General features: G+C 36.7%; 1 protein-coding gene across 1 annotated transcript; it reads left to right on the forward strand.

Annotated features, from left to right (window-relative positions):
• The first annotated feature begins 141 nt into the window (after positions 1 to 141).
• On the forward strand, positions 142 to 16,594 carry LOC144452117 (cadherin EGF LAG seven-pass G-type receptor 2-like). The gene is made up of 20 exons (XM_078143139.1): positions 142 to 261; positions 2,429 to 2,523; positions 3,644 to 3,826; positions 4,198 to 4,266; positions 4,805 to 4,925; positions 5,511 to 5,672; positions 6,540 to 6,612; positions 7,189 to 7,336; positions 7,767 to 7,816; positions 8,524 to 8,644; positions 9,678 to 9,775; positions 10,676 to 10,781; positions 11,233 to 11,357; positions 11,833 to 11,922; positions 12,255 to 12,321; positions 12,517 to 12,602; positions 12,768 to 12,894; positions 13,262 to 13,303; positions 13,527 to 13,640; positions 14,597 to 16,594. Exons 2-20 carry the CDS (start codon positions 2,434 to 2,436, stop codon positions 14,687 to 14,689), a joined length of 1,965 nt encoding a protein of 654 aa, XP_077999265.1. The 5' UTR covers positions 142 to 261; positions 2,429 to 2,433; the 3' UTR covers positions 14,690 to 16,594.
• Positions 16,595 to 19,310: the final 2,716 nt, after the last annotated feature.

Here is a 19,310-nt window from a genome sequence, read left to right on the forward strand (position 1 = left end):
AGAGAGAGAGAGAGAGAGAGAGAGAGAGAGAGAGAGAGAGAGAGAGAGAGAGAGTGTGTGTGTGTGTGTGTGTGTGTGTGTGTGTGTGTGTGTGTGTGTGTGTGTGTGTGTGTGTGTGTGTTTTACATGCTTTTTTTGTTCTCATAGGTGCAGGTGATCCCAAGTGTCCAAACAAAGAAGATCAGATATTTAATGTCACTTGGAAAGAGACCGCAGCAAACTGCTTTACCCCTGATACAACCTGCCCAGAAGGAACAATTGGTAAGTATACAGACTATAGTGCCAATGTTGTACCTGTTGTCCTTTGTATATACATACATACATGTATACATATATACAAACTTACTGACACGCGCGCGCACACACACACACTCTCTTAATATATGCAAGACCTTAAATACCAAGAGAGGATGTGCTGCTGGACAATATCACAAACGTGCCATCCCAGTCAGAATAACAACCCGACATCTGCCACAAGTACATACATCAACCAATCAAGGAGCACGATATAGAAATCTTGTGAAGATTGCCTCTTCATTTAGTGTCAAGCCTACTACACACAAAATAAATTGTTTGAAAAGCTGTCTTCTCAACTGCAGGTCAATCATGAATAAAACACTACAGATTACTGACTTTGTAACTGAAAACAAGTTTGATCTGGTACTACTCACTGAAACTTGGCTAACTGGAAATGAAACTGACCATTTTGCCATGGGTGAGGTCACTCCAAATGGCTATAAACTACTCCACACTCCAAGATTGAAACGTACAGGTGGTGGTGTTGCAATGCTGTACAGAGACAATCTCAAGGTCACCAAAGTTCAACAACAACAGAGTTTCAAGCCTTTTGAATATATGGAATCTCTACTGAAATCTCCCTCTGATCAATGCCGGCTAATTGTTGTATATCGTCCCCCACCATCAACTAAGAATAAATCAACAACCTCCTCATTTCTTGAAGAATTCACTGATTTTCTGTCAACCAAATGTGTATCACCTGGTAAACTTTTGATAACAGGCGATTTCAACCTACACCTAGATGATGAAAACAACAGGGATACATGCCAGTTCAAAAACATGCTGGATTCTGTGAATCTTACTCAACATGTACAACAAGCAACTCACCAACGAGGACACATGCTGGACTTAGTCATCACAAGAACATCAGAGAACACTGTTGAAGACATTAAAATATCAGATCCAGTAATATCAGATCATTTTGCCGTATCATTTAAAATACCTGTCACCAAACCAAAGCCTACGAGAAAGATATTATCATCGAGAAAAATAACAGACATCAATATTGAAGATGTTTGTACAGATATACAAAATTCACCATTGATCACTCGACCTTTTTCCGTCCTTACGTCACTTATTGACCAGTATGATGAATCGCTACGTAATATCCTTGATACCCATGCACCTATACGTCAACGAACTGTCATTATGAGACCAAACATAAAATGGTATAACGATGAAATAAGAGATGCAAAACGTAAGAGGCGACTGGCAGAGCGGAACTGGAGGAGGACAAAACTAACGATTCATCGCCAGATATATAAATCACAGTGTCTTACAGTCAACCAGTTAATTCACAGCGCTAAAATCAACTACTATCGCCATATCATTCAGGAAAATGGAAACAACCAGAAAGCCCTGTTTAATGTAGTTAATAAGCTGCTCCATAAATCAAAGGAATTGCAACTACCTCCACATACATCAACTGAAGAAATTGCTGAACGTTTCTCAAATCTACTCAATCGGTATGAGCCTGTACGCGAACTTCGGTCAAAGGACAAATTTCTTCTCACAATTAACCCAGCTCAACATACTTATGGAAAACGTGCGTTTGTTACTGCTGCACCAGAACTATGGAATAAATTACCACAGGAAATCAAACAATGTCAAACAGTGTCATCTTTTAAAGGGAGTATCAAGACATACCTTTTTAGAGAAGCGTATTTCTAAGCGTATTATCTGAACTAAAACTTATTTTTGATTTTTTTAGACATAAGGAACATTTGTGGAACATTTTCTTTTCCATTGCATAATTTAGACTTTGTGTATTTTATGGAAAGTTTCTGTTTAAATTATATTTTGTGAAGCGCCTCTGAACAATTTTTATTTTTGGATTTTGGCGCTATACAAATGTTTACTTTATCTTATCTTATACATGCATACATACATACATACATACATACATACATACATACATACATACATACATACATACATACATACATACATACATACATACATACATACATACATACATACATACATACATCTAACAGTGTGTGATTTTTCAAAGTCAACCAAAACATAGAAACCACTAACCCAGACATGCACATTGTCTATTATAATGTAAATAGTTATACATTGTCATTTGCATACACACTTGACAAATATTTTCGTTTTTATTTCGAAGGTGTCATGAGACGTTATTGCAAAGAGGATGGTGAGTGGGACAACGTTGATACGACGGCCTGTGTCTCAGTGATAATGGCGAATTATTTACAACAGGTAGGTCTGGTTTCTTTGGTTTATTCTTTTGCTGGTGCGCAAGCGTGATCAGAATTCTGATATGCATCATAAAATATTTGACCTTGATCACAGTGGAAATTAGATATTATATCATTATTATTATAATAATAATTATTATTATTACAAGTCAAGGTGTTTAATGTTATATAATAATAAAAATCATACATGAATTCTTCTCTCTCTTTCAAGTTACCGAATGAAGTCCCCAACTGAAGAGAAATTCAGAATATTGTTTGTTTGACATCTGCATAAACTACCCGCTGTTGGGTGGGCAATATGCAAATAAACCTGACTATTATTAAATTCATAACATTTTGTCAGCAGAAATATTTTATCAAAACATTTTTAAGCCTCCTGTATGTTTCCATGGAAACATTTATCCTATTTAACACAATTTGTGTTGCATTGGATAGCACCGATTTATACATGCCAAAAGCAAGATTTTTTCCATGTTTTATGTCCAAATTTGGAAAAATAATCCGCATACTATGGTGACTTTCGTTACCATGGCAGCTCATGTTCATAAAATTACCCCTTTTTTAACTCAGCATAACAAACTACCCTACTTAGAATGGTTAATATTCAAATAAACTATAATATTATTATTTAATTATTGATAACATTATTTCAAAGGGGCTATTATGGTGGCCATGTTAGATTTATGCAAATTAGATACTGTTCCACTACTTAGATTTTGGTAGACTTTTAATATTTCATTATGAGGACCAATCTGAAGATAAGGCCAAAAATATAATTTTTGTAGCAATTAGTGGGTCATTCCATATTTTGATTGGCCTAAAGGTTAAATATCATTGTGTCATTGCAAAGATGTTCGTCTGTATTACATGGATTTATCAGACAGTAATGTCAATAGACATTAAAACACGTCATTACAAATTTACCAGCAAAGGTAAAAGTGTCAAAACAGTAGAGCATGGTTGTTTGATATAGACATTATGGACAACTAAGGACAAAGTAGGCGAACAGACTGCATCAGTAAATATACTGTCAACTACAAAAATAATGTCTTCTCAGCCCACAGGAAATGGGGTTTCTTCTCCTCATTTTTGTTTTCTCTTTTGGGGTTCTTTTCTTTAAGTTTCGTGATGCAACAAGCCCAACTGACATACTTGGTCTAATTAAAGATGTGTACGATTGGCATACAAATGCACCTTCGATGTTTGGTGGCGACCTTCTAAGTTCAATTGACATGCTTGATGTTATAAACGAAAGGGAGCATCTACTTGAAGCAGCAAATGAAGAGACGAAATCCATTATTTGTGTAAGTTAGAACCTTGTTGGTTGGTTGGTTGGTTGGTTGGTGGGTGGGTGGATGGGTGGGTGGATGGATGGATGGATGCCAGGATGGGCGGGTTGGGTTTGTGGGCTGGTTGGGTGCCTGGTAGATGGATGGGTTGGTTGGTAAGTTGGTTGTTTGTGGCTGGCTGGTTGGTTGGTTGGTTTGCTGGATAGATCATTCATTCATTCATGCATCCATTCATTCATTCATTCATTGCCTGACTGCTTTTCTTTTTCTTTATTCAGTGTGTGGAAAGTATTATAGCTATGTTCACATCATGGTGAATCAATATGATTACTGTACATATAAACATATCAACAATATTTTCAATAGTTTTCTCCTTGACCTTGTAGAACGTCATCTCTCTGACAAATGGGCTTCTGGATGAACACTATGAATCTCAATGGAAGCAGATACATCAGGTATGGAGAAGATAGTTTAAACATGTGTGTATTTAATCAGTCAGAGAGAGAGAGAGAGAGAGAGAGAGAGAGAGAGAGAGAGAGAGAGAGAGAGAGAGAGAGAGAGAGAGAGAGAGAGAGAGAGAGAGAAATTGACTGACTGACTGACTGACTGACTGACTGACTGACTGACTGACTGACTGATTGATTGATTGATTGATTGATTGATTGATTGATTGATTGATTGATTGATTGATTGATTGATTGATTGATTGATTGATTGATTGATTGATTGATATAGATAAAACGTAAATCGCATCACACCTTAGACTGACAAATTCCTCAGTGTTTTAAGTATCAACTGAATACCACCAGGGTGATTACAAAAGTGTAAAGAACGACGAATAGCTCAATCCAAGCATACCAGTTAAAATATGTTCTTCTTCTTCTTGTATTAGGTAGTGTATGTTTCCTTGCACTCTCACCTGACATAGTCAACTTATGTCAACATATCATCATATATATTGATACAAAAATTATGCAATGTGTCTTGATCTAGAATCTGGGACCAAACAAAGGTTCCGTTGGTGCACTAACGGCTCTTGAAAAGTTTGGTGACTTAGCACAAGGCTTTGTAAGACTCCGAGGAGAAGGTGTACACGTGTCGACCAAAAACATCGGTAATGGCCCATTATCACTACTTTTAATTCAAACTAATAGTTTCATTATTTTATTTTTTTATTAATCTTGCATACACAGACACCATTTCAGAGTTTAAACACTGTTCTACCAATGCAAGATTATGTACACAGAAAAACAAACAAAAAGGGACACACTAGCACAAAAAGTTACAGAGGCACAGTGTACTTTAAATGATATCCACTTACATTTACCAGACTACATTCTTAAGATGTCTTTTAAATATCGATGAGTTCGGAGCTGATCTTATGGATAGGGCCGGTAGATTGTTCCATAGAACAGCGCCACTATAGTGAAATGACCGTTTCCCATATTCAGTTTTAGCTGTAGGGATGTATCTGTTACCTTTATTGGTATGTCTTGTGTTATGAAGATGAATTCGATTAGAAAGACTGAACGTTTCAGTGAGTTAGCTAGGTGCATTTAGCTGTTCATTTTTATCAATGTATTTTATATTTCGCTTGTCTGTACATTTAAAACTTTCTGGTTGTTCCAAAGCATGTAGAAGCATATCTAATATCGATCACTTAATTCAAAAATTGGTCTTTTTTATATTTCAATTTTAGATTATACTGTTTCACTGGTGACTAATTATACAATGGATCATAGGTTTCCAAAATATATACATGGGCCAAAAAATAAGAGAGAAACCTCTGAATGCGGTTTTCAGACATCGATTGGAGACACCCACGTTATCATACCATCAGAGATTTTGGATAATACTTCAGGTAAAGGATGCTTGTTCCCCAGTCTGACCATAAGGAAATGAAAACTGCATTATGGCGCTAATTTTTGAGCGTGAACCTAAAAATCATTTTGATTAGATTTATTGAACTGATGTACAGATTCAGTTACCTTCAGGTGATTTAATAAGTTTACTGTTCAGAGTGTATGGTATTACGAGTAAGTCGGTTATATCCATACTCGCAAACCAGAACTGTTATTTCTTCCGCGAACTTCGAAATAACGAGTTGACGGCTCGTTTTGCACGGTGCCGTAAAAGAGGTCGTGGTTTACGACGATGATTATATCTGACAAAATAGTCTCAAGAAACGTTACAGTGTAGCTTTAAACATTCTGGTTGTGCTGTGACGTGAACTCCATTCCGTGTGACATCATCGTCGTAAACCACAGCCTCTTTTACGGCACCGTCCAAGACGCAGTGTCGCGGAAGAACAGCACTGTTTTGCGAGAATGTGTGGAATATTCTGTTTTACATATAATTTGTAACCTCAGTAAACTGGTTAACAGTTACCATGGCAACAAAACGTTTCTTTTTAATTTCCGCCTTGCCAGCAGAAGAATTTAACGTTGAATACGTAAATGTAATGAAGTCATACAGCTTGTGATACAGCTCGTGATGAGCAAGTGATGAGCTGTATGACGTCAAAACTTTATATATTCAATGTGGCGAAAATTATGCAAATATAAACGTTGTATATCTGTTTAATTCAATCTTAGCCTGACTTGTAAAATATCAACGTCCTTTTTTTGTTCAAAATTGTTCTAAAATATTCCAAAACATTTCACTTTTTGTGTGCACAATTTTGACATCATAGCTAATCAGGTGATGTCTATTGTTGTTATCTCCCCAGAAGTATCGACGGTTATGACAGCTATATATCACAACCCTGGCGACATGTTTCCAAGTTCTAGCACGGAGCCAAAGTAGGTAACTTTAAGGCAATTTTTTTAAGTGTGTTTCCGATAACACGACTTCAGGAAATAGGGTAGGTATGTAGGGATTTTATTTTATTTTATCTTACATTCTATTTTTTTGAATTAAAGTTGTTGGTCACAATACTTCCAACAGTTGATGGGGTGTAAAAGAAGTATTATGTGATTCAGAAGTAGACAAACACAATATGCAGACTATGCTGTTATAGACTGAAATGACATCTTTTCTCTCTGGTTTAAAAAAGAAAGTAACCAAAGGCAAGAAAATCTACAGGGGAAATAGAAGTAAATTGTCATAATTTTACCTTTTGCATGAAAAAAAAATTTGTTTATAGTCAGTGGCCTAAACTAGGGTCAGTCGAGTTATCGGAAACTCTTTTTTATTTGGCCTATATTTGACAAAATGTACTTTTTCGTCAAATACTTAATCCTCTATCGACTCGTCAAATATTCTCGCACTTTCTTGATTATTTGCTGATGATAATTATATTTGATGTATTAATTTGTTCATACTTTTTTCATTTTATATTTATATAAATATGATCTTCATTTTTTTGTAAATGACAGATTAAAGCAATGGATTTACTCACTCACCGCCAAGAAGAAAGTTTGGAAGGTCAACACACCTGTGATATCTGTGAAGGTTTATCATACAGCCAAACCCGCACAGCTGAAGCTACGTAAGAACATCACATTGGTCCTGTATCATCAACAGGTAATATTTCAAGTTTACTGTTAATAGTATTTATTTGACTTCAGGGAGGAAACAGACAGACAGACAGACAGACAGACAGACAGACTTATGCATGTACGCACACATGCTCACACTCACGCACATGCGCACACACACACACAAACACGCACGCACGCACGCACACACACCCACCCACCCACCCATATACATACATACATACATACATACATACATACATACATACATACATACATACATACATACATACATACATACATACATACATACATACATACACGCACGCACGCGCGCGCACGCACGCACACACACACACACACACACACACACACACACACACATACATACATACATACATACATACATACATACGCTTCGAGTTTACGACTTTTTGAAATAATGATACAATTATTTCGTTTTCTGTATCTACCAGGACGGGTACGGCCCACGATGTTCTTTCTTCGAAATTGGCGACCCGAAGGGGTAAGAAACGATTACAATTCTAGCTATGTGCTATCTTTTGAATAGCAAAAGGTGCTTAAAGGGGAGAAGGAAGAGTGAGACTGCTGCATTTATATGCTTAGAGACCCAGAAAAGTCAATTTCAACCACCCTACATCTAGCAACCTTTCAAAAATAGATTTATTTATTTATGAAAATTGGTAGATATGGCTGATAAGATCCAGAATATATCAGGCTGTTGCTCGGTAAGATGAGGACCTATGAGAATATATATAATGTTAGGATCAGCTGTGAACTGTCCCTGTAATATTAGCTCAAACCACTATAGTGTGAGATGTCAGCTTTATATGAGATTGTTCATTCTCTTGAAACATGGGAATTGGACTATTAATCTGTCGAAAATCTATGCATTGGAGAATTTGTCGATGAAGTGTTTTGTCATTGCGAAATGTTATTGGAAGGCTTATCATTTTGTTTATATCTACTAACGCTATTGTTTGTTGTTGTTGTTGTTGTTGTTGTTGTGGTGGTGGTGGTGGTGGTGGTGGTGGTGGTGCTGGTGCTGGTGGTGGTGGTGGTGGTGCTGCTGCTGCTGCTGCTGCTGCTGCTGCTGCTGCAGTATTCACTTCTTACTCTCAGATGCATGGCTGAGAATTTGTTCTTTAACTGGGTTATACAGAACCATCCTAAACTTGGTCAAACTATTATTCATCATGTTCTCCTTCACAGAGCGTTGAGCACCAAGGGTTGTAGTGTGGTTAATAGAGGGAGTACTGATAACTATACTAAATGTACATGCAACCACTTGACTAGCTTTGTTGTTGCTATGGTAATTGGAAAAGAGCCAATAGTAAGTATAATACTAAGAAGTTTGTTAACTTTTTGTTGTCTATTCATGAGTTTATTTGCTCAATTTGTCTTGTCTTTCCCATTGTATAAAAAATGCTGGTTGTTTTAGATTACAAATGTAAAAAGTGTTTTGTTTGTATATTTCATTTATACGATACGTAAGCCAAGTTGTACGCGTGAAAACCACAGATACGGGTTTAGTTTCTGATGTCACTACGCCACAACAACACGCGTTACGCGTTAAGGTCATTATTTTTGCGATGCTCGAAATGTGACCTGAGATTTTTCAAAATCATCACTGTATAATCATACATGAGCTAATGCGTGAAGATCTTTATCGAAATTAATGAGTAATTAAAATATTAGTCAAACGTGTTCAGAATCGCCATTATTTTTCTCCACTCTGTCTTTAAGTAATTTTGCATTAGTATGATTATTTATGACATTATTATCCCAATATTTATCTTCATCAAGCCCTCATTATATCACTTGTATCAGTATTTGGGGAAAAATATATATCATAAAACATCGCTTTCATATACCCTTCAGTGATTGGCTTAGATAATATCACGTGGTATGGAAATCGACCCATAGTGACCTCAATTCGCATATAGAGGCACTAGTTGCGTTCTGTTCTTCCTGGGGCATTATTCATGTAGCACGAAAGTCTTATGAGGGATTTGTTTGACTATCGAATGAATATGTGTCTGGAAATGTGATGTGTTATAAAACACTTATTGCCTGGCCTTATTCGGGCACTAGTAGACGTCATATTACCCCTCGCGATCGTGCTGTTATGTAGAAACTAGTTCCAGAAGCAATGTTATCTGCTGCTCATAAACGTGGCTGTACGCACCTATATCAGCATGCCCCCACCCGAACCCACATAAAAAGCCCACATTTACAACTGACGATAACTCAAATCATTATATCAATAATGCAAGGACACCCAAACAAATTGTTTGGTAGTCTGAGGAATAATACATATTGAATTAGCAATCACGTTTTTTTGTTTTATTTCCTTTTGACATTAGCCATTTTTAACGGAAGCTAGAAAGTATGTCGTCATGGTTGCCAGTTTCTTAGCAATGATATTGATGATTGTGGCATTCATACTGATACTAATGTCACGGTAAGCTTTAATGCAGTACACATATGTACATTTCAATTTACGATATTGTTGTTGTTGTTGTTGTTGCTGTTGTGTTGTTGTGGTGTTGTTGTGGTGTTGTTGTGGTGTTGTTGTGGTGTTGTTGTGGTGTTGTTGTGGTGGTGTTGTGGTGGTGTTGTGGTGGTGTTGTGGTGGTGTTGTGGTGGTGGTGACTTTCCATGGTTGCTTTGTTTGCTTTCTAGTCAGTTGTTTGTTGTTATTTGTTTGTTTGTTTTATTCTCAAAGTATTCACAATTTATATTTCGATTCCCGTATGTTATGCTTGGTAAACAGTCATATCACGTGCAGTACAAATCACTGCACCACTGAAATACCCCCATTTAATTAGTGTGTCGTATTCTTATCACAAAGGCACTCTGATCTTCACGACATCTTGGCTCTCTGGTAACACTCAATACCAACACTGGAAGAGGAGCCCCCCCCCCCGGGGGGGGGGGCTTAGCTGGGCAATTTGTACAGGTATAACGTGGGGAATTCAACGACATTAAAGCCAGAAAATAAGGGTCAAATGTCTACATTTATCCTCAAAATGGACGCCAAAAACATTTGAAAAAGTTGAAAGTCGGCAACCTTGAAACAACTTGGAAAATACGTCCAAAGAGAGGGCTGTCGACCTCAACAAAATGCTCAAAAGTCTACTTGAGTCATAAAAAGAGGGGATGAAAACCGCGGTATATACCCATTCTATATGAGTTAACCCCCCCCCCCCCTCCTCCCAGCAAGGGAGCGTCCTTGCTTGACCACAGACAAGGGAGAAACCTGTCTGTGGCTTGACCGAATTCCTTTGATGCGGTATTTAATGTAACAGTTTTCATCTGACTAAAAATCGTAACAACAGATTTCGTGCATTTTTGATGACAGAATCAACATCGATCGATATTTTGTGATGGCAAATGCCACGCTGGCGTATATGTTATTTCCAATCGGTGTATTTGCTGGTCAGTTGCAGGAGGAGGAGAGTGAGCAGGTAAGCTGTTTTCAACACTGATGGCGCTCTTTAACATGGCGTTGTCGAATTAGATCACTAAGCTACTTGCTCTAAGAATTTATTTGCATTTTGTGATAATACTGTTGTAACATCTTTTGGTGACGTCATAACAATGACGTCATGAAATAATGCAATTTCAAGGGGATATGGGCTAAATCTGAACATTTTCTGTCATTTTCGTCATCTGAAGAATTACATTGTATGTTGTATTCTACTTCCCGAAACAGATTAGTAATTTTGAGATCTGCTGCATCACCCAATTTGGTGACGTAATTTGGTGACGTAATTTGGTGACGTAATTTTGTGAGCACGTAAAACATTGCCTTTCATTTTGTATAACATGCTTATCCTTTTTAAAGAAAGACAAAGTTGACTGATATCGTTGCTGTTTCTAAGCAAATAATCTTTTTGCTGGATTTTGCGTCTACAGGGTTGCCGACAAACTGTCATATTTATGACATTTGTGTTGCTAACAACAAATGCATGGTTGCTATGTCAATCAATCCAGGTGTTCGTGAAATTGAGATACTTTATATACATCACTACAAAGAGAAGGTAAAAATGAAATATGTCATAATATTCAAAATTCTGTTTTTATATTAGTGAAGAAATTGATGACTGATTTTTGTTTTCTGTGTCTTAACATTGAGTCACTTTACATCATGAATTCAGTAAAGTGCGTTGGTTGCCGCGCCGAATCCTACCCGTCTATAGTTTATTTCAAATGTTTAAATTTCTAGATACACTTTCTTTTCAGTAAAATGTCTTTAAACCTAGGCTTACCTTATCATTTTCATTGTCTTTCTTGTGCCAATTATTTTTTTGTCTACAGGCTCACGAACTGATGTGCGAAATAAAGGCTTTGTTCCAAAAATACCAAACAAAACAGAGTTAGGATTTGTTAGTCTTTGAGACTTAGCTGAAGACCACTAGTGAAAATAACTAGGTTTACATTATCTGTCGTATCAATGATTTAAATTGTGTCTTTGTACAAATATATGATTTTACTGTCTTTGGTTTTTATTCAAAGGATGTTGTACCTCATCACAGGATGGTTAATACCAGCTTTGCTGACTGGGTTTTCGTTCATTATCAACGCTGATGGCAGTTACAATGATGGGTAAGGCTTCAAGCACGTGAACCACTATGTAGTATGCGCGCATTGGAGATAAAATGTTGTTACTTTGGTTCAAGAAATCCCATACCCATTCTCGGTTAAAATTAAAATTCACACAATATTGAAGTAGAAGTAAAAATGATATCAAAGTACTGCCATTTTAGAATCCATGCCGGCTGTATAGAGTATAGAGTGCTGAGATGTTTTTAATGTTTTTAAAACATTCCTATTTCATCAATTACAGACTGTATTCTCTACAACTTCTGCATCCACATTGCATATGTAGTGTTTTGTTTTGTTGTAACCATTCAACTTGGCATATTTCATACGTACAGGTGTATACTGCCCTTATACGACAAGAGGACACTTCTATCACTGACGGTAACGGTCTTGGTCAACATGGTAAATTTCTTTAATTATTTTCTCACGTACTATCTATATATTCTCGAAAGCTTTAGCTTAGCCTCTGAGCTATACGTTGCACTGGAAACGGAAACTTTATAAAGTGATTGATGTAGTCATAGACCCTCCGTGATGTAGTTCACCTGAATACCTCAACACGTACCTCTATGCCTTACATTTTAAATTTCTTTCCAGGCTAGCTTTATCTTCCTTGCCATAAGCCATCACACATTTGTGCAGTTCGAGAGGGAATTCATTGACTTGGAGAAAGATCACCTGTGGTGAGCTTTCATATTGTTTTATTTATCATTAGTGAACAGGTATGAAAAGTTTACAAGTTTTACCATACTGTAGTTTATTGTTACATTTTGACACCTAGATTCTGTAATGAATGCCTACAATATAAATTTTGCTATTTCATGTTGTTTTATGTCTATTTGTTTTAGGAATGATTTGCTAGGCACAAGTGTACTTTATCCAACCTTGACCCTGGCTTGGGTATTTGGAGCTATATCCATGCTGAGTGAAAATGAAATTTATGGCTATGTATTTGCTGGATCTGTCTTTGTACTGGTTAGATTTAATTCTGTATTCAATTAAAGGGGGGGAGAGAGAGAGAGAGAGAGAGAGAGAGAGAGAGAGAGAGAGAGAGAGAGAGAGAGAGAGACAGACAGACAGACAGACAGACAGACAGACAGACAGACAGACAGACAGACAGACAGACAGACAGGCAGGCAGACAGACAGACAGACAGACAGACAGACAGACAGACAGACAGACAAGACAGATGGAGAGGGAGTGACAGAAAAAGACAGACTACATGAATGCATTACCAGAGGGGGCTACAGGTAGAGACAAAGGGAGAAAGAGCAACTTTGCAATTGTTTCTATTTTGATTTTGATTTTCTTTCTAAAATCATTCCAAATCAATTTTTTCCAGGGATCAGTCGTTTATCTTGGATTTAGTGCCGTAAATAAAGAGGTATGGTGGCTTATTCCATTCTACGTTCTCTTTACATCCCTCGCAAGAATTGTTGTCTCTTTTTGATTTCGCTCTATAATACTTTAGCATATTAATTCGTGCCATCGCACTGTGGATCATGAAAGTTTTCTCTGGTTTAACTTATAGTCAATGTATAGTTGTTTGTCTATTATCATGTGCTATTTAAATGTTTTATATCGTAAATGTTCTTTCCACCTTGTAGGTACTTAAAGGTGTCCGGGTGTTGTGCTCATCGGATGTATTAGTCACCGATTCTTTGAAAGAAGAGAAATTCATCGAAGTCCAACGCTATGCCTCTAGACGACAAAAGCGACCGGTGTGTATTAATTACTATAGTACTTGCTTGTAAAATCCAACTCTGTTCCTTGTGTTATTGCATTGCACACTAATTGTTTATTTTTAGTTACAATGCTTGCCAAAGATAACCATGATTTGATAACAATACTTCAAATATAGATGCAATTTCTTTTCGAGAGTGGGAATTTCTACAAGAATGGAGATGGCACATTTGCAAAGCACATAATGCGTAAGAGCAGATCCATTATGGGATTACCTAGTTACCGGCAGCCTAATCTGGGTTATGGTTGATCTGTCCTGCATCGGCCATGGAAACCAAGACTAGATTCAATTGCTGTTGTAAACATATCCTGTCATGTACTGTGCATTGTAATCAATATGATAAGACTGTGTTCACAACAGATATTGAATTATCATTATCAAATGAAGTAAACCAAATTCAACTATTGTATTGCATGATTCAACTTGAAGGCGTTTTGTATACGTATCCTATACACTTATCGATCCTAATACATACAATTTCAGGAGGGGGAGGGTACTCATCATATAGTAATTAAATATACATATATTATACCGCGATTTTGACACCTTCTTCAACTCGTGTACACTGTTAATTAACCCCCCCCCCCCCTCCCCTTTGGAATGCCCATACAACTATTGATCCCTTGTTTTGGTCAATGTAGTTTCCAGGTTGCCAATTTTCAAAATTTTGCGAGATTTTAAACTCCTCTTTGCCCTCTATTTTCTGGCTGGAATGTAGACTTTTGACCCCCTAGGTTTTTTAAGTGAATTGCAGCGTTTGTGCTTGTAATTTGAATCCAGCAGGGTACACCTGTACCCATTACTTAGCCCAAATAGCCCCACCACCCCCACCCCCGAGGAGTTTCAAGGCTTTTGAAAATATATTCGATCAAATATAATTTCTCTGAGTGATAAGATTAATATATTAAATAACTATCAATGTGTCGTTTTCAGGCCTCAGGACGGAACAAAATCGCTGACAACAGTAAGAACGAAGAGGCCCACAGCAAAGATGTCGAGGAGCTCTCATTATCAGAGGTTCAGTAAAGAAATGGGAGAAATTTGACAAGGGTACAAATTTGATGACAAAAATTGAGACTTTCATTTACTGATTTACATTTATCGTGTGTGATTTTTTGCCATTTACTATTAAACCAGAGTGACTATAGGCATCACGGTGTTTTTACATATCACACAATTTTTCTTTCAGTTCACTGTGAACACAAATTAACATCAATGAAACAAGGAAGAGTCAAACATAAAACTGTTAATTTGTGTTCACAGAGAAATAAAAGTTAACATTTCATGTGTGCATGCACGCTATAACTGTCTGTATTTTGTTTGGGTAATTTGTAACAAAAATAGGTTATTTGAACGGATCCGGATAGGATTATGTTGTCAATGCTCCTCAACGGCCCTTCAAATTAGTTGTTTTTATCTATAGAGTACATGAGTACAACTCATGCAGGTTCATTTAACAATATGAATACTAAAAGAAAGCGACCCAGACGTAATGAAATTCTGCACTTGGTTTCATCATGGATGTCCATGGTTTCATGATACTGGAGTAGTTATTTGTTGTTTATGCACTTACATTAATATTCGGTGTGGTTATACTTACAACAAAGTGATACAAACTGTTTATTAGACTATCTTACAGTCCTCGGAGCTTCGCATCGCGAAAACTTGGGTTTTAAGTATAGTATATATTATTTTATTTGCCACAAACTCAAAATCATATCAACATAACAAGAGAGAAAGTAAAAAAGACAGTGGAATAAATATTATACATAAACTGATGGATGAATACAGAGTTTATGGCTGGACCACAAAAATAGTTTGAAACAAACTAGTCAAGTTTGTGGCCCATACTACAATTGATTAAACAAAATAATCAAAGCAACAAGAAAAACAAATTTGACATTAAAACAAAAACAAACAAAACAAAACGCGTTCTCATCAAAAAATATATAACAACTGGCATTAAATGCAATGTAAGGTAGAAAAAGCTGAATTAAGTTTGTAACAAATACTGTTTTAACTGAGATTTTAAAAGTAGTCCTGGATTGTATTTTTTTCAATTCTTCAGGTAAGGAGTTCCAATGTTTTGCATCTGCATACTGAAAATTGTGTTGCGTCAGAGTAAGATTTACTTTTGGAATGTAAAACTTATCTCTCGTTGTATTCCGAGTGTGATACGTATTTGGTGGTGTGTTGAAGTAGTCGTTAACTGTTTGCGGGAAGTGACCGGCCCTCAAATAAAAAATAAATAAAGAAGTATTAAATTTGCATTGCTGGTGGACATTTAGAATTCCTAGTTGCTGAAAAAGAGGGGAGGAGGGAGCATCAATATTTGAAAAAGTTATAAAGCGAATAACTTTCTTTTGAAGGTTTAAGATAGGCTTGAGAAATGTATTGTATGTATTGCCCCATATCTCTATACAATATGAGATATGGGGCAAGATCATAGAGTTATACAGCAGAAGAAGAGTAGATTTAGGTACGTAATAGCGAATTTTGGAAATTATGCCAATAATTGGAGAAATTGCTTAACTAACTTTTTCAATGTGTGATGTCCAAAGCATATGTTGATCTAAACACACGCCAACGCTCCGTGTTAACGCTCCGTGTTATCGCGAAGCCCGAGGTTTCGGCGCATTAACACGTCAACGAATGGTTAGCCCTATGTGATCGATGAGGGCGCACGGTACAAGGATATTCGCGATGCAGTATATATAGTGGTACATACAAAACGACCCAAGTTTTAGCGATGCAAAGCTCCGAGGACTGTAAGAGAGTCTAACTGTTTATAACAGATTTGTACTACGTATCCTGCTTTGCAATTGTAATTTTTCAATGGCAACATATAGTCGTTTCAGTGTTAATAGCTTGTAGGGTCATTGAGGTGCTTTCTCTGTTCACTTAACTAAATTTTCAACTGTAATTATTGTTTTCAACGTAATGCTAGCTTAATAAAATAAACAATGAACATTTCATGTATGTGTTTTAATGAATGGAATGATATATTAGACCTCTTTACGAACATTTCAAAATACACCCTATGTGTGTATGAGAGAGAGAGAGGAGAGAGAGAGAGAGCCTCAGAGAGAGAGAGAGAGAGAGAGAGAGAGAGAGAGAGAGAGAGAGAGAGAGAGAGAGAGAGAGAGAGAGAGAGAGAGAGAGAGAGAGAGAGAGAGAGAGAGAGCGCCTCAGAGAGAGAGAGAGAGAGGGGGAGAGAGAGAGAGAGAGAGAGAAAGAGAGAGAGAGAGAGAGAGAGAGAGAGAGAGAGAGAGAGAGAGAGAGAGAGAGAGAGAGAGAGAGGGATAGACACAGTATTTGTGTAAAATTAAAGTACATTGTAAATAGATTATGTATGGAATGAATAAATTGTGTACATATAGATATTATGGAATTCGTTAACACACAACTTTTAAAAGACACCACACGCTTTTAAATACTTGAACACCTGGTGCGAGGAATTCATCAGCCATGTGATCACACGTCAATAATAGACCAACGAACAGCAAGATACAATACCCAACAGGTGTCCCCTACTGGTCGTTGTCCCTCGAGCCGATGTGACGCCACGGCCGACGTTGTAATGCAATTAATGCTTCACTGCACAGCTAGTATGTGTAATCTCCATTCTGTTGTATGTGTGATTAATGAAGACCTCGTGCATTGACGTCACGTGATTATTTGCATATTGATACATGAAGTCGTGGTGTGAGTGTCACGACGAGCAATTCACACGCTTCTTACAACTTGATAAAGGACCTGCATGTTTCATTAAAAATAATATCATAACCATGTTATAACATCTAACTCCTGTAAGTTTGCATCTAACACAGGTAATATTACCTTACTATTAATATTCATAAATTCCAATGTCATTAACTTGCTGGATTAGTAAGATTATTCATTCAATTTATCACTTTGGTGTTTCCGATATGAAGAGTTTGGTTATTTAATTAATGGTGATAAAATGCCAACACGAGGTATTTTATCAAACAAAAACAAAAGAAAAATTTGTTTGAATAAAGAAATTTTAAGACGAAATAAAAAGTGAGATTCCTTGGACATACTACAATTACGAAAGTTTGCGACACTGGAAAATCACCCAAAAAATACAGCCGTAAAAAAATCATACTTGTGGTCTATATATCGCTTGTCATTGGTGGGGTATTGGAATAATTTCACTCACTGTTCGGGTCTTAATTGTAATTGCTAACAATTTTTATACAAAAAAATACACAGCAGTAGCTAACCCTAATCAGTTGTTCTTTCTTTGCTTTCAAAATGTTTCATTGATGATTTAACGAAAACTGTATTTATCAGAAAATTCCACGAATATTACCAATGTGTACTATACAGATATGTGCATGATATAATTAAATAATATCACATTTTCTCCAAGTCATCAAAACAGATCTAAGTTTAGACAGTACAATATAGTTATCTAATAAGTTCTAAGATCTAAGTTTGTTTTGAATTATTCGCTCCGTGGTTGTTTTTAATGATTGGCCAAGATATTTACCAAGACACAGAAAGTTTGAAAAATACACCACCTTTCGACCCGTAGTCTTGATTTACTGTAATCGACCTTTTCATCAGCAAAGTAGCAAAGATGAATGAGCTTGAGGGCAGTAATGTGGTGTTGTCTACAGTAATACCCGCACCGTCATGAAGAATTCAACTACTGGGTTTCGCCGTAGTTTATCACTATCCGACTAGTGACTCATGACGGAGAAAAGCTTTAGAAGCAACTTGTTGGCGCGCCTGATTTACGAGCATCTAGCTAGTGAAGTGGCAGTTTTAAGATATGTTTTTCACCTTTTTTACTCGCCGTAATGATTTAATGAGTAACTGGGATGGCAACACCAATGGAATAATCAGTTCACAAACTCGCCCAAGCGGAAAGTCAAACATACAAACATCTGCATTTTCAACTGGCGAATCTCATCAAAGGTACCGGTATTTAACGCATGTACTTAAAAAATGTGACTAAAAATATTAGACAAAATTAGCAAGAGTTACAGAATTTGACTGCAATTTCTAAATTGTATATAGTGAAACGTTTGAATTCCCAAAAGTACATTGCTATCCAAAGGAAAGGAACCCATTTCTATAGAAACTTGACTTTGTATGGTCTAAACAATTTCAGGTACAAAAGATTTTAGAACAAAGCCAAGTTGATGTGCCTCGATTCAATGTGACATGTGGTGTTGTTTTTTCACAGCAGTCTCTTGCTTTTCTCTCTTTCACAGAATGGAAAATTTTACTCGAAAATTCTTCGAGGTTCTCATCGAACCGAATGTGTTTGCCATTGATTTAGATTTACACATGATAACAAAGCCCCTACGCAATTTCAGTAGCGTTTATGTTATTGTTTATTCTGCAATTATTGCAAAGTTCGACATCGGTATATTTTTGCCCAAATAATAATGCTGATATTATTTTAAGAGATTATATTATTATAGGTAAGATATTATTTGATTATATATTGACGCAACAAAAAAATACTTGATACGCCGGTGCATCTTAGACGGTGCCGTAAAAGAGGCTGTGTGGTTTACGACGATGCTGAATCTAAGTGTGACTTTATATCTACAATACAAACTAAGGCCTGAAAATCGGGGTTGATCATATAGCCATACCACAACAAACA

Source organism: Glandiceps talaboti, chromosome 22 (genome assembly GCF_964340395.1).
Source record: "Glandiceps talaboti chromosome 22, keGlaTala1.1, whole genome shotgun sequence".
NCBI classification, from domain to species: Eukaryota; Metazoa; Hemichordata; class Enteropneusta; family Spengelidae; genus Glandiceps; species Glandiceps talaboti.

Coding starts and splice junctions, on each gene's coding strand:
- LOC144452117 (XM_078143139.1), top strand. CDS start 2,434: ATGAGACGTTATTGCAAAGAGGATGGTGAGTGGGACAACGTTGATACG. Junction 11,358..11,832: donor TACATCACTACAAAGAGAAG/GTAAAAATGAAA, acceptor TTTTATTCAAAG/GATGTTGTACCTCATCACAG. Junction 13,641..14,596: donor CTAGACGACAAAAGCGACCG/GTGTGTATTAAT, acceptor TGTCGTTTTCAG/GCCTCAGGACGGAACAAAAT.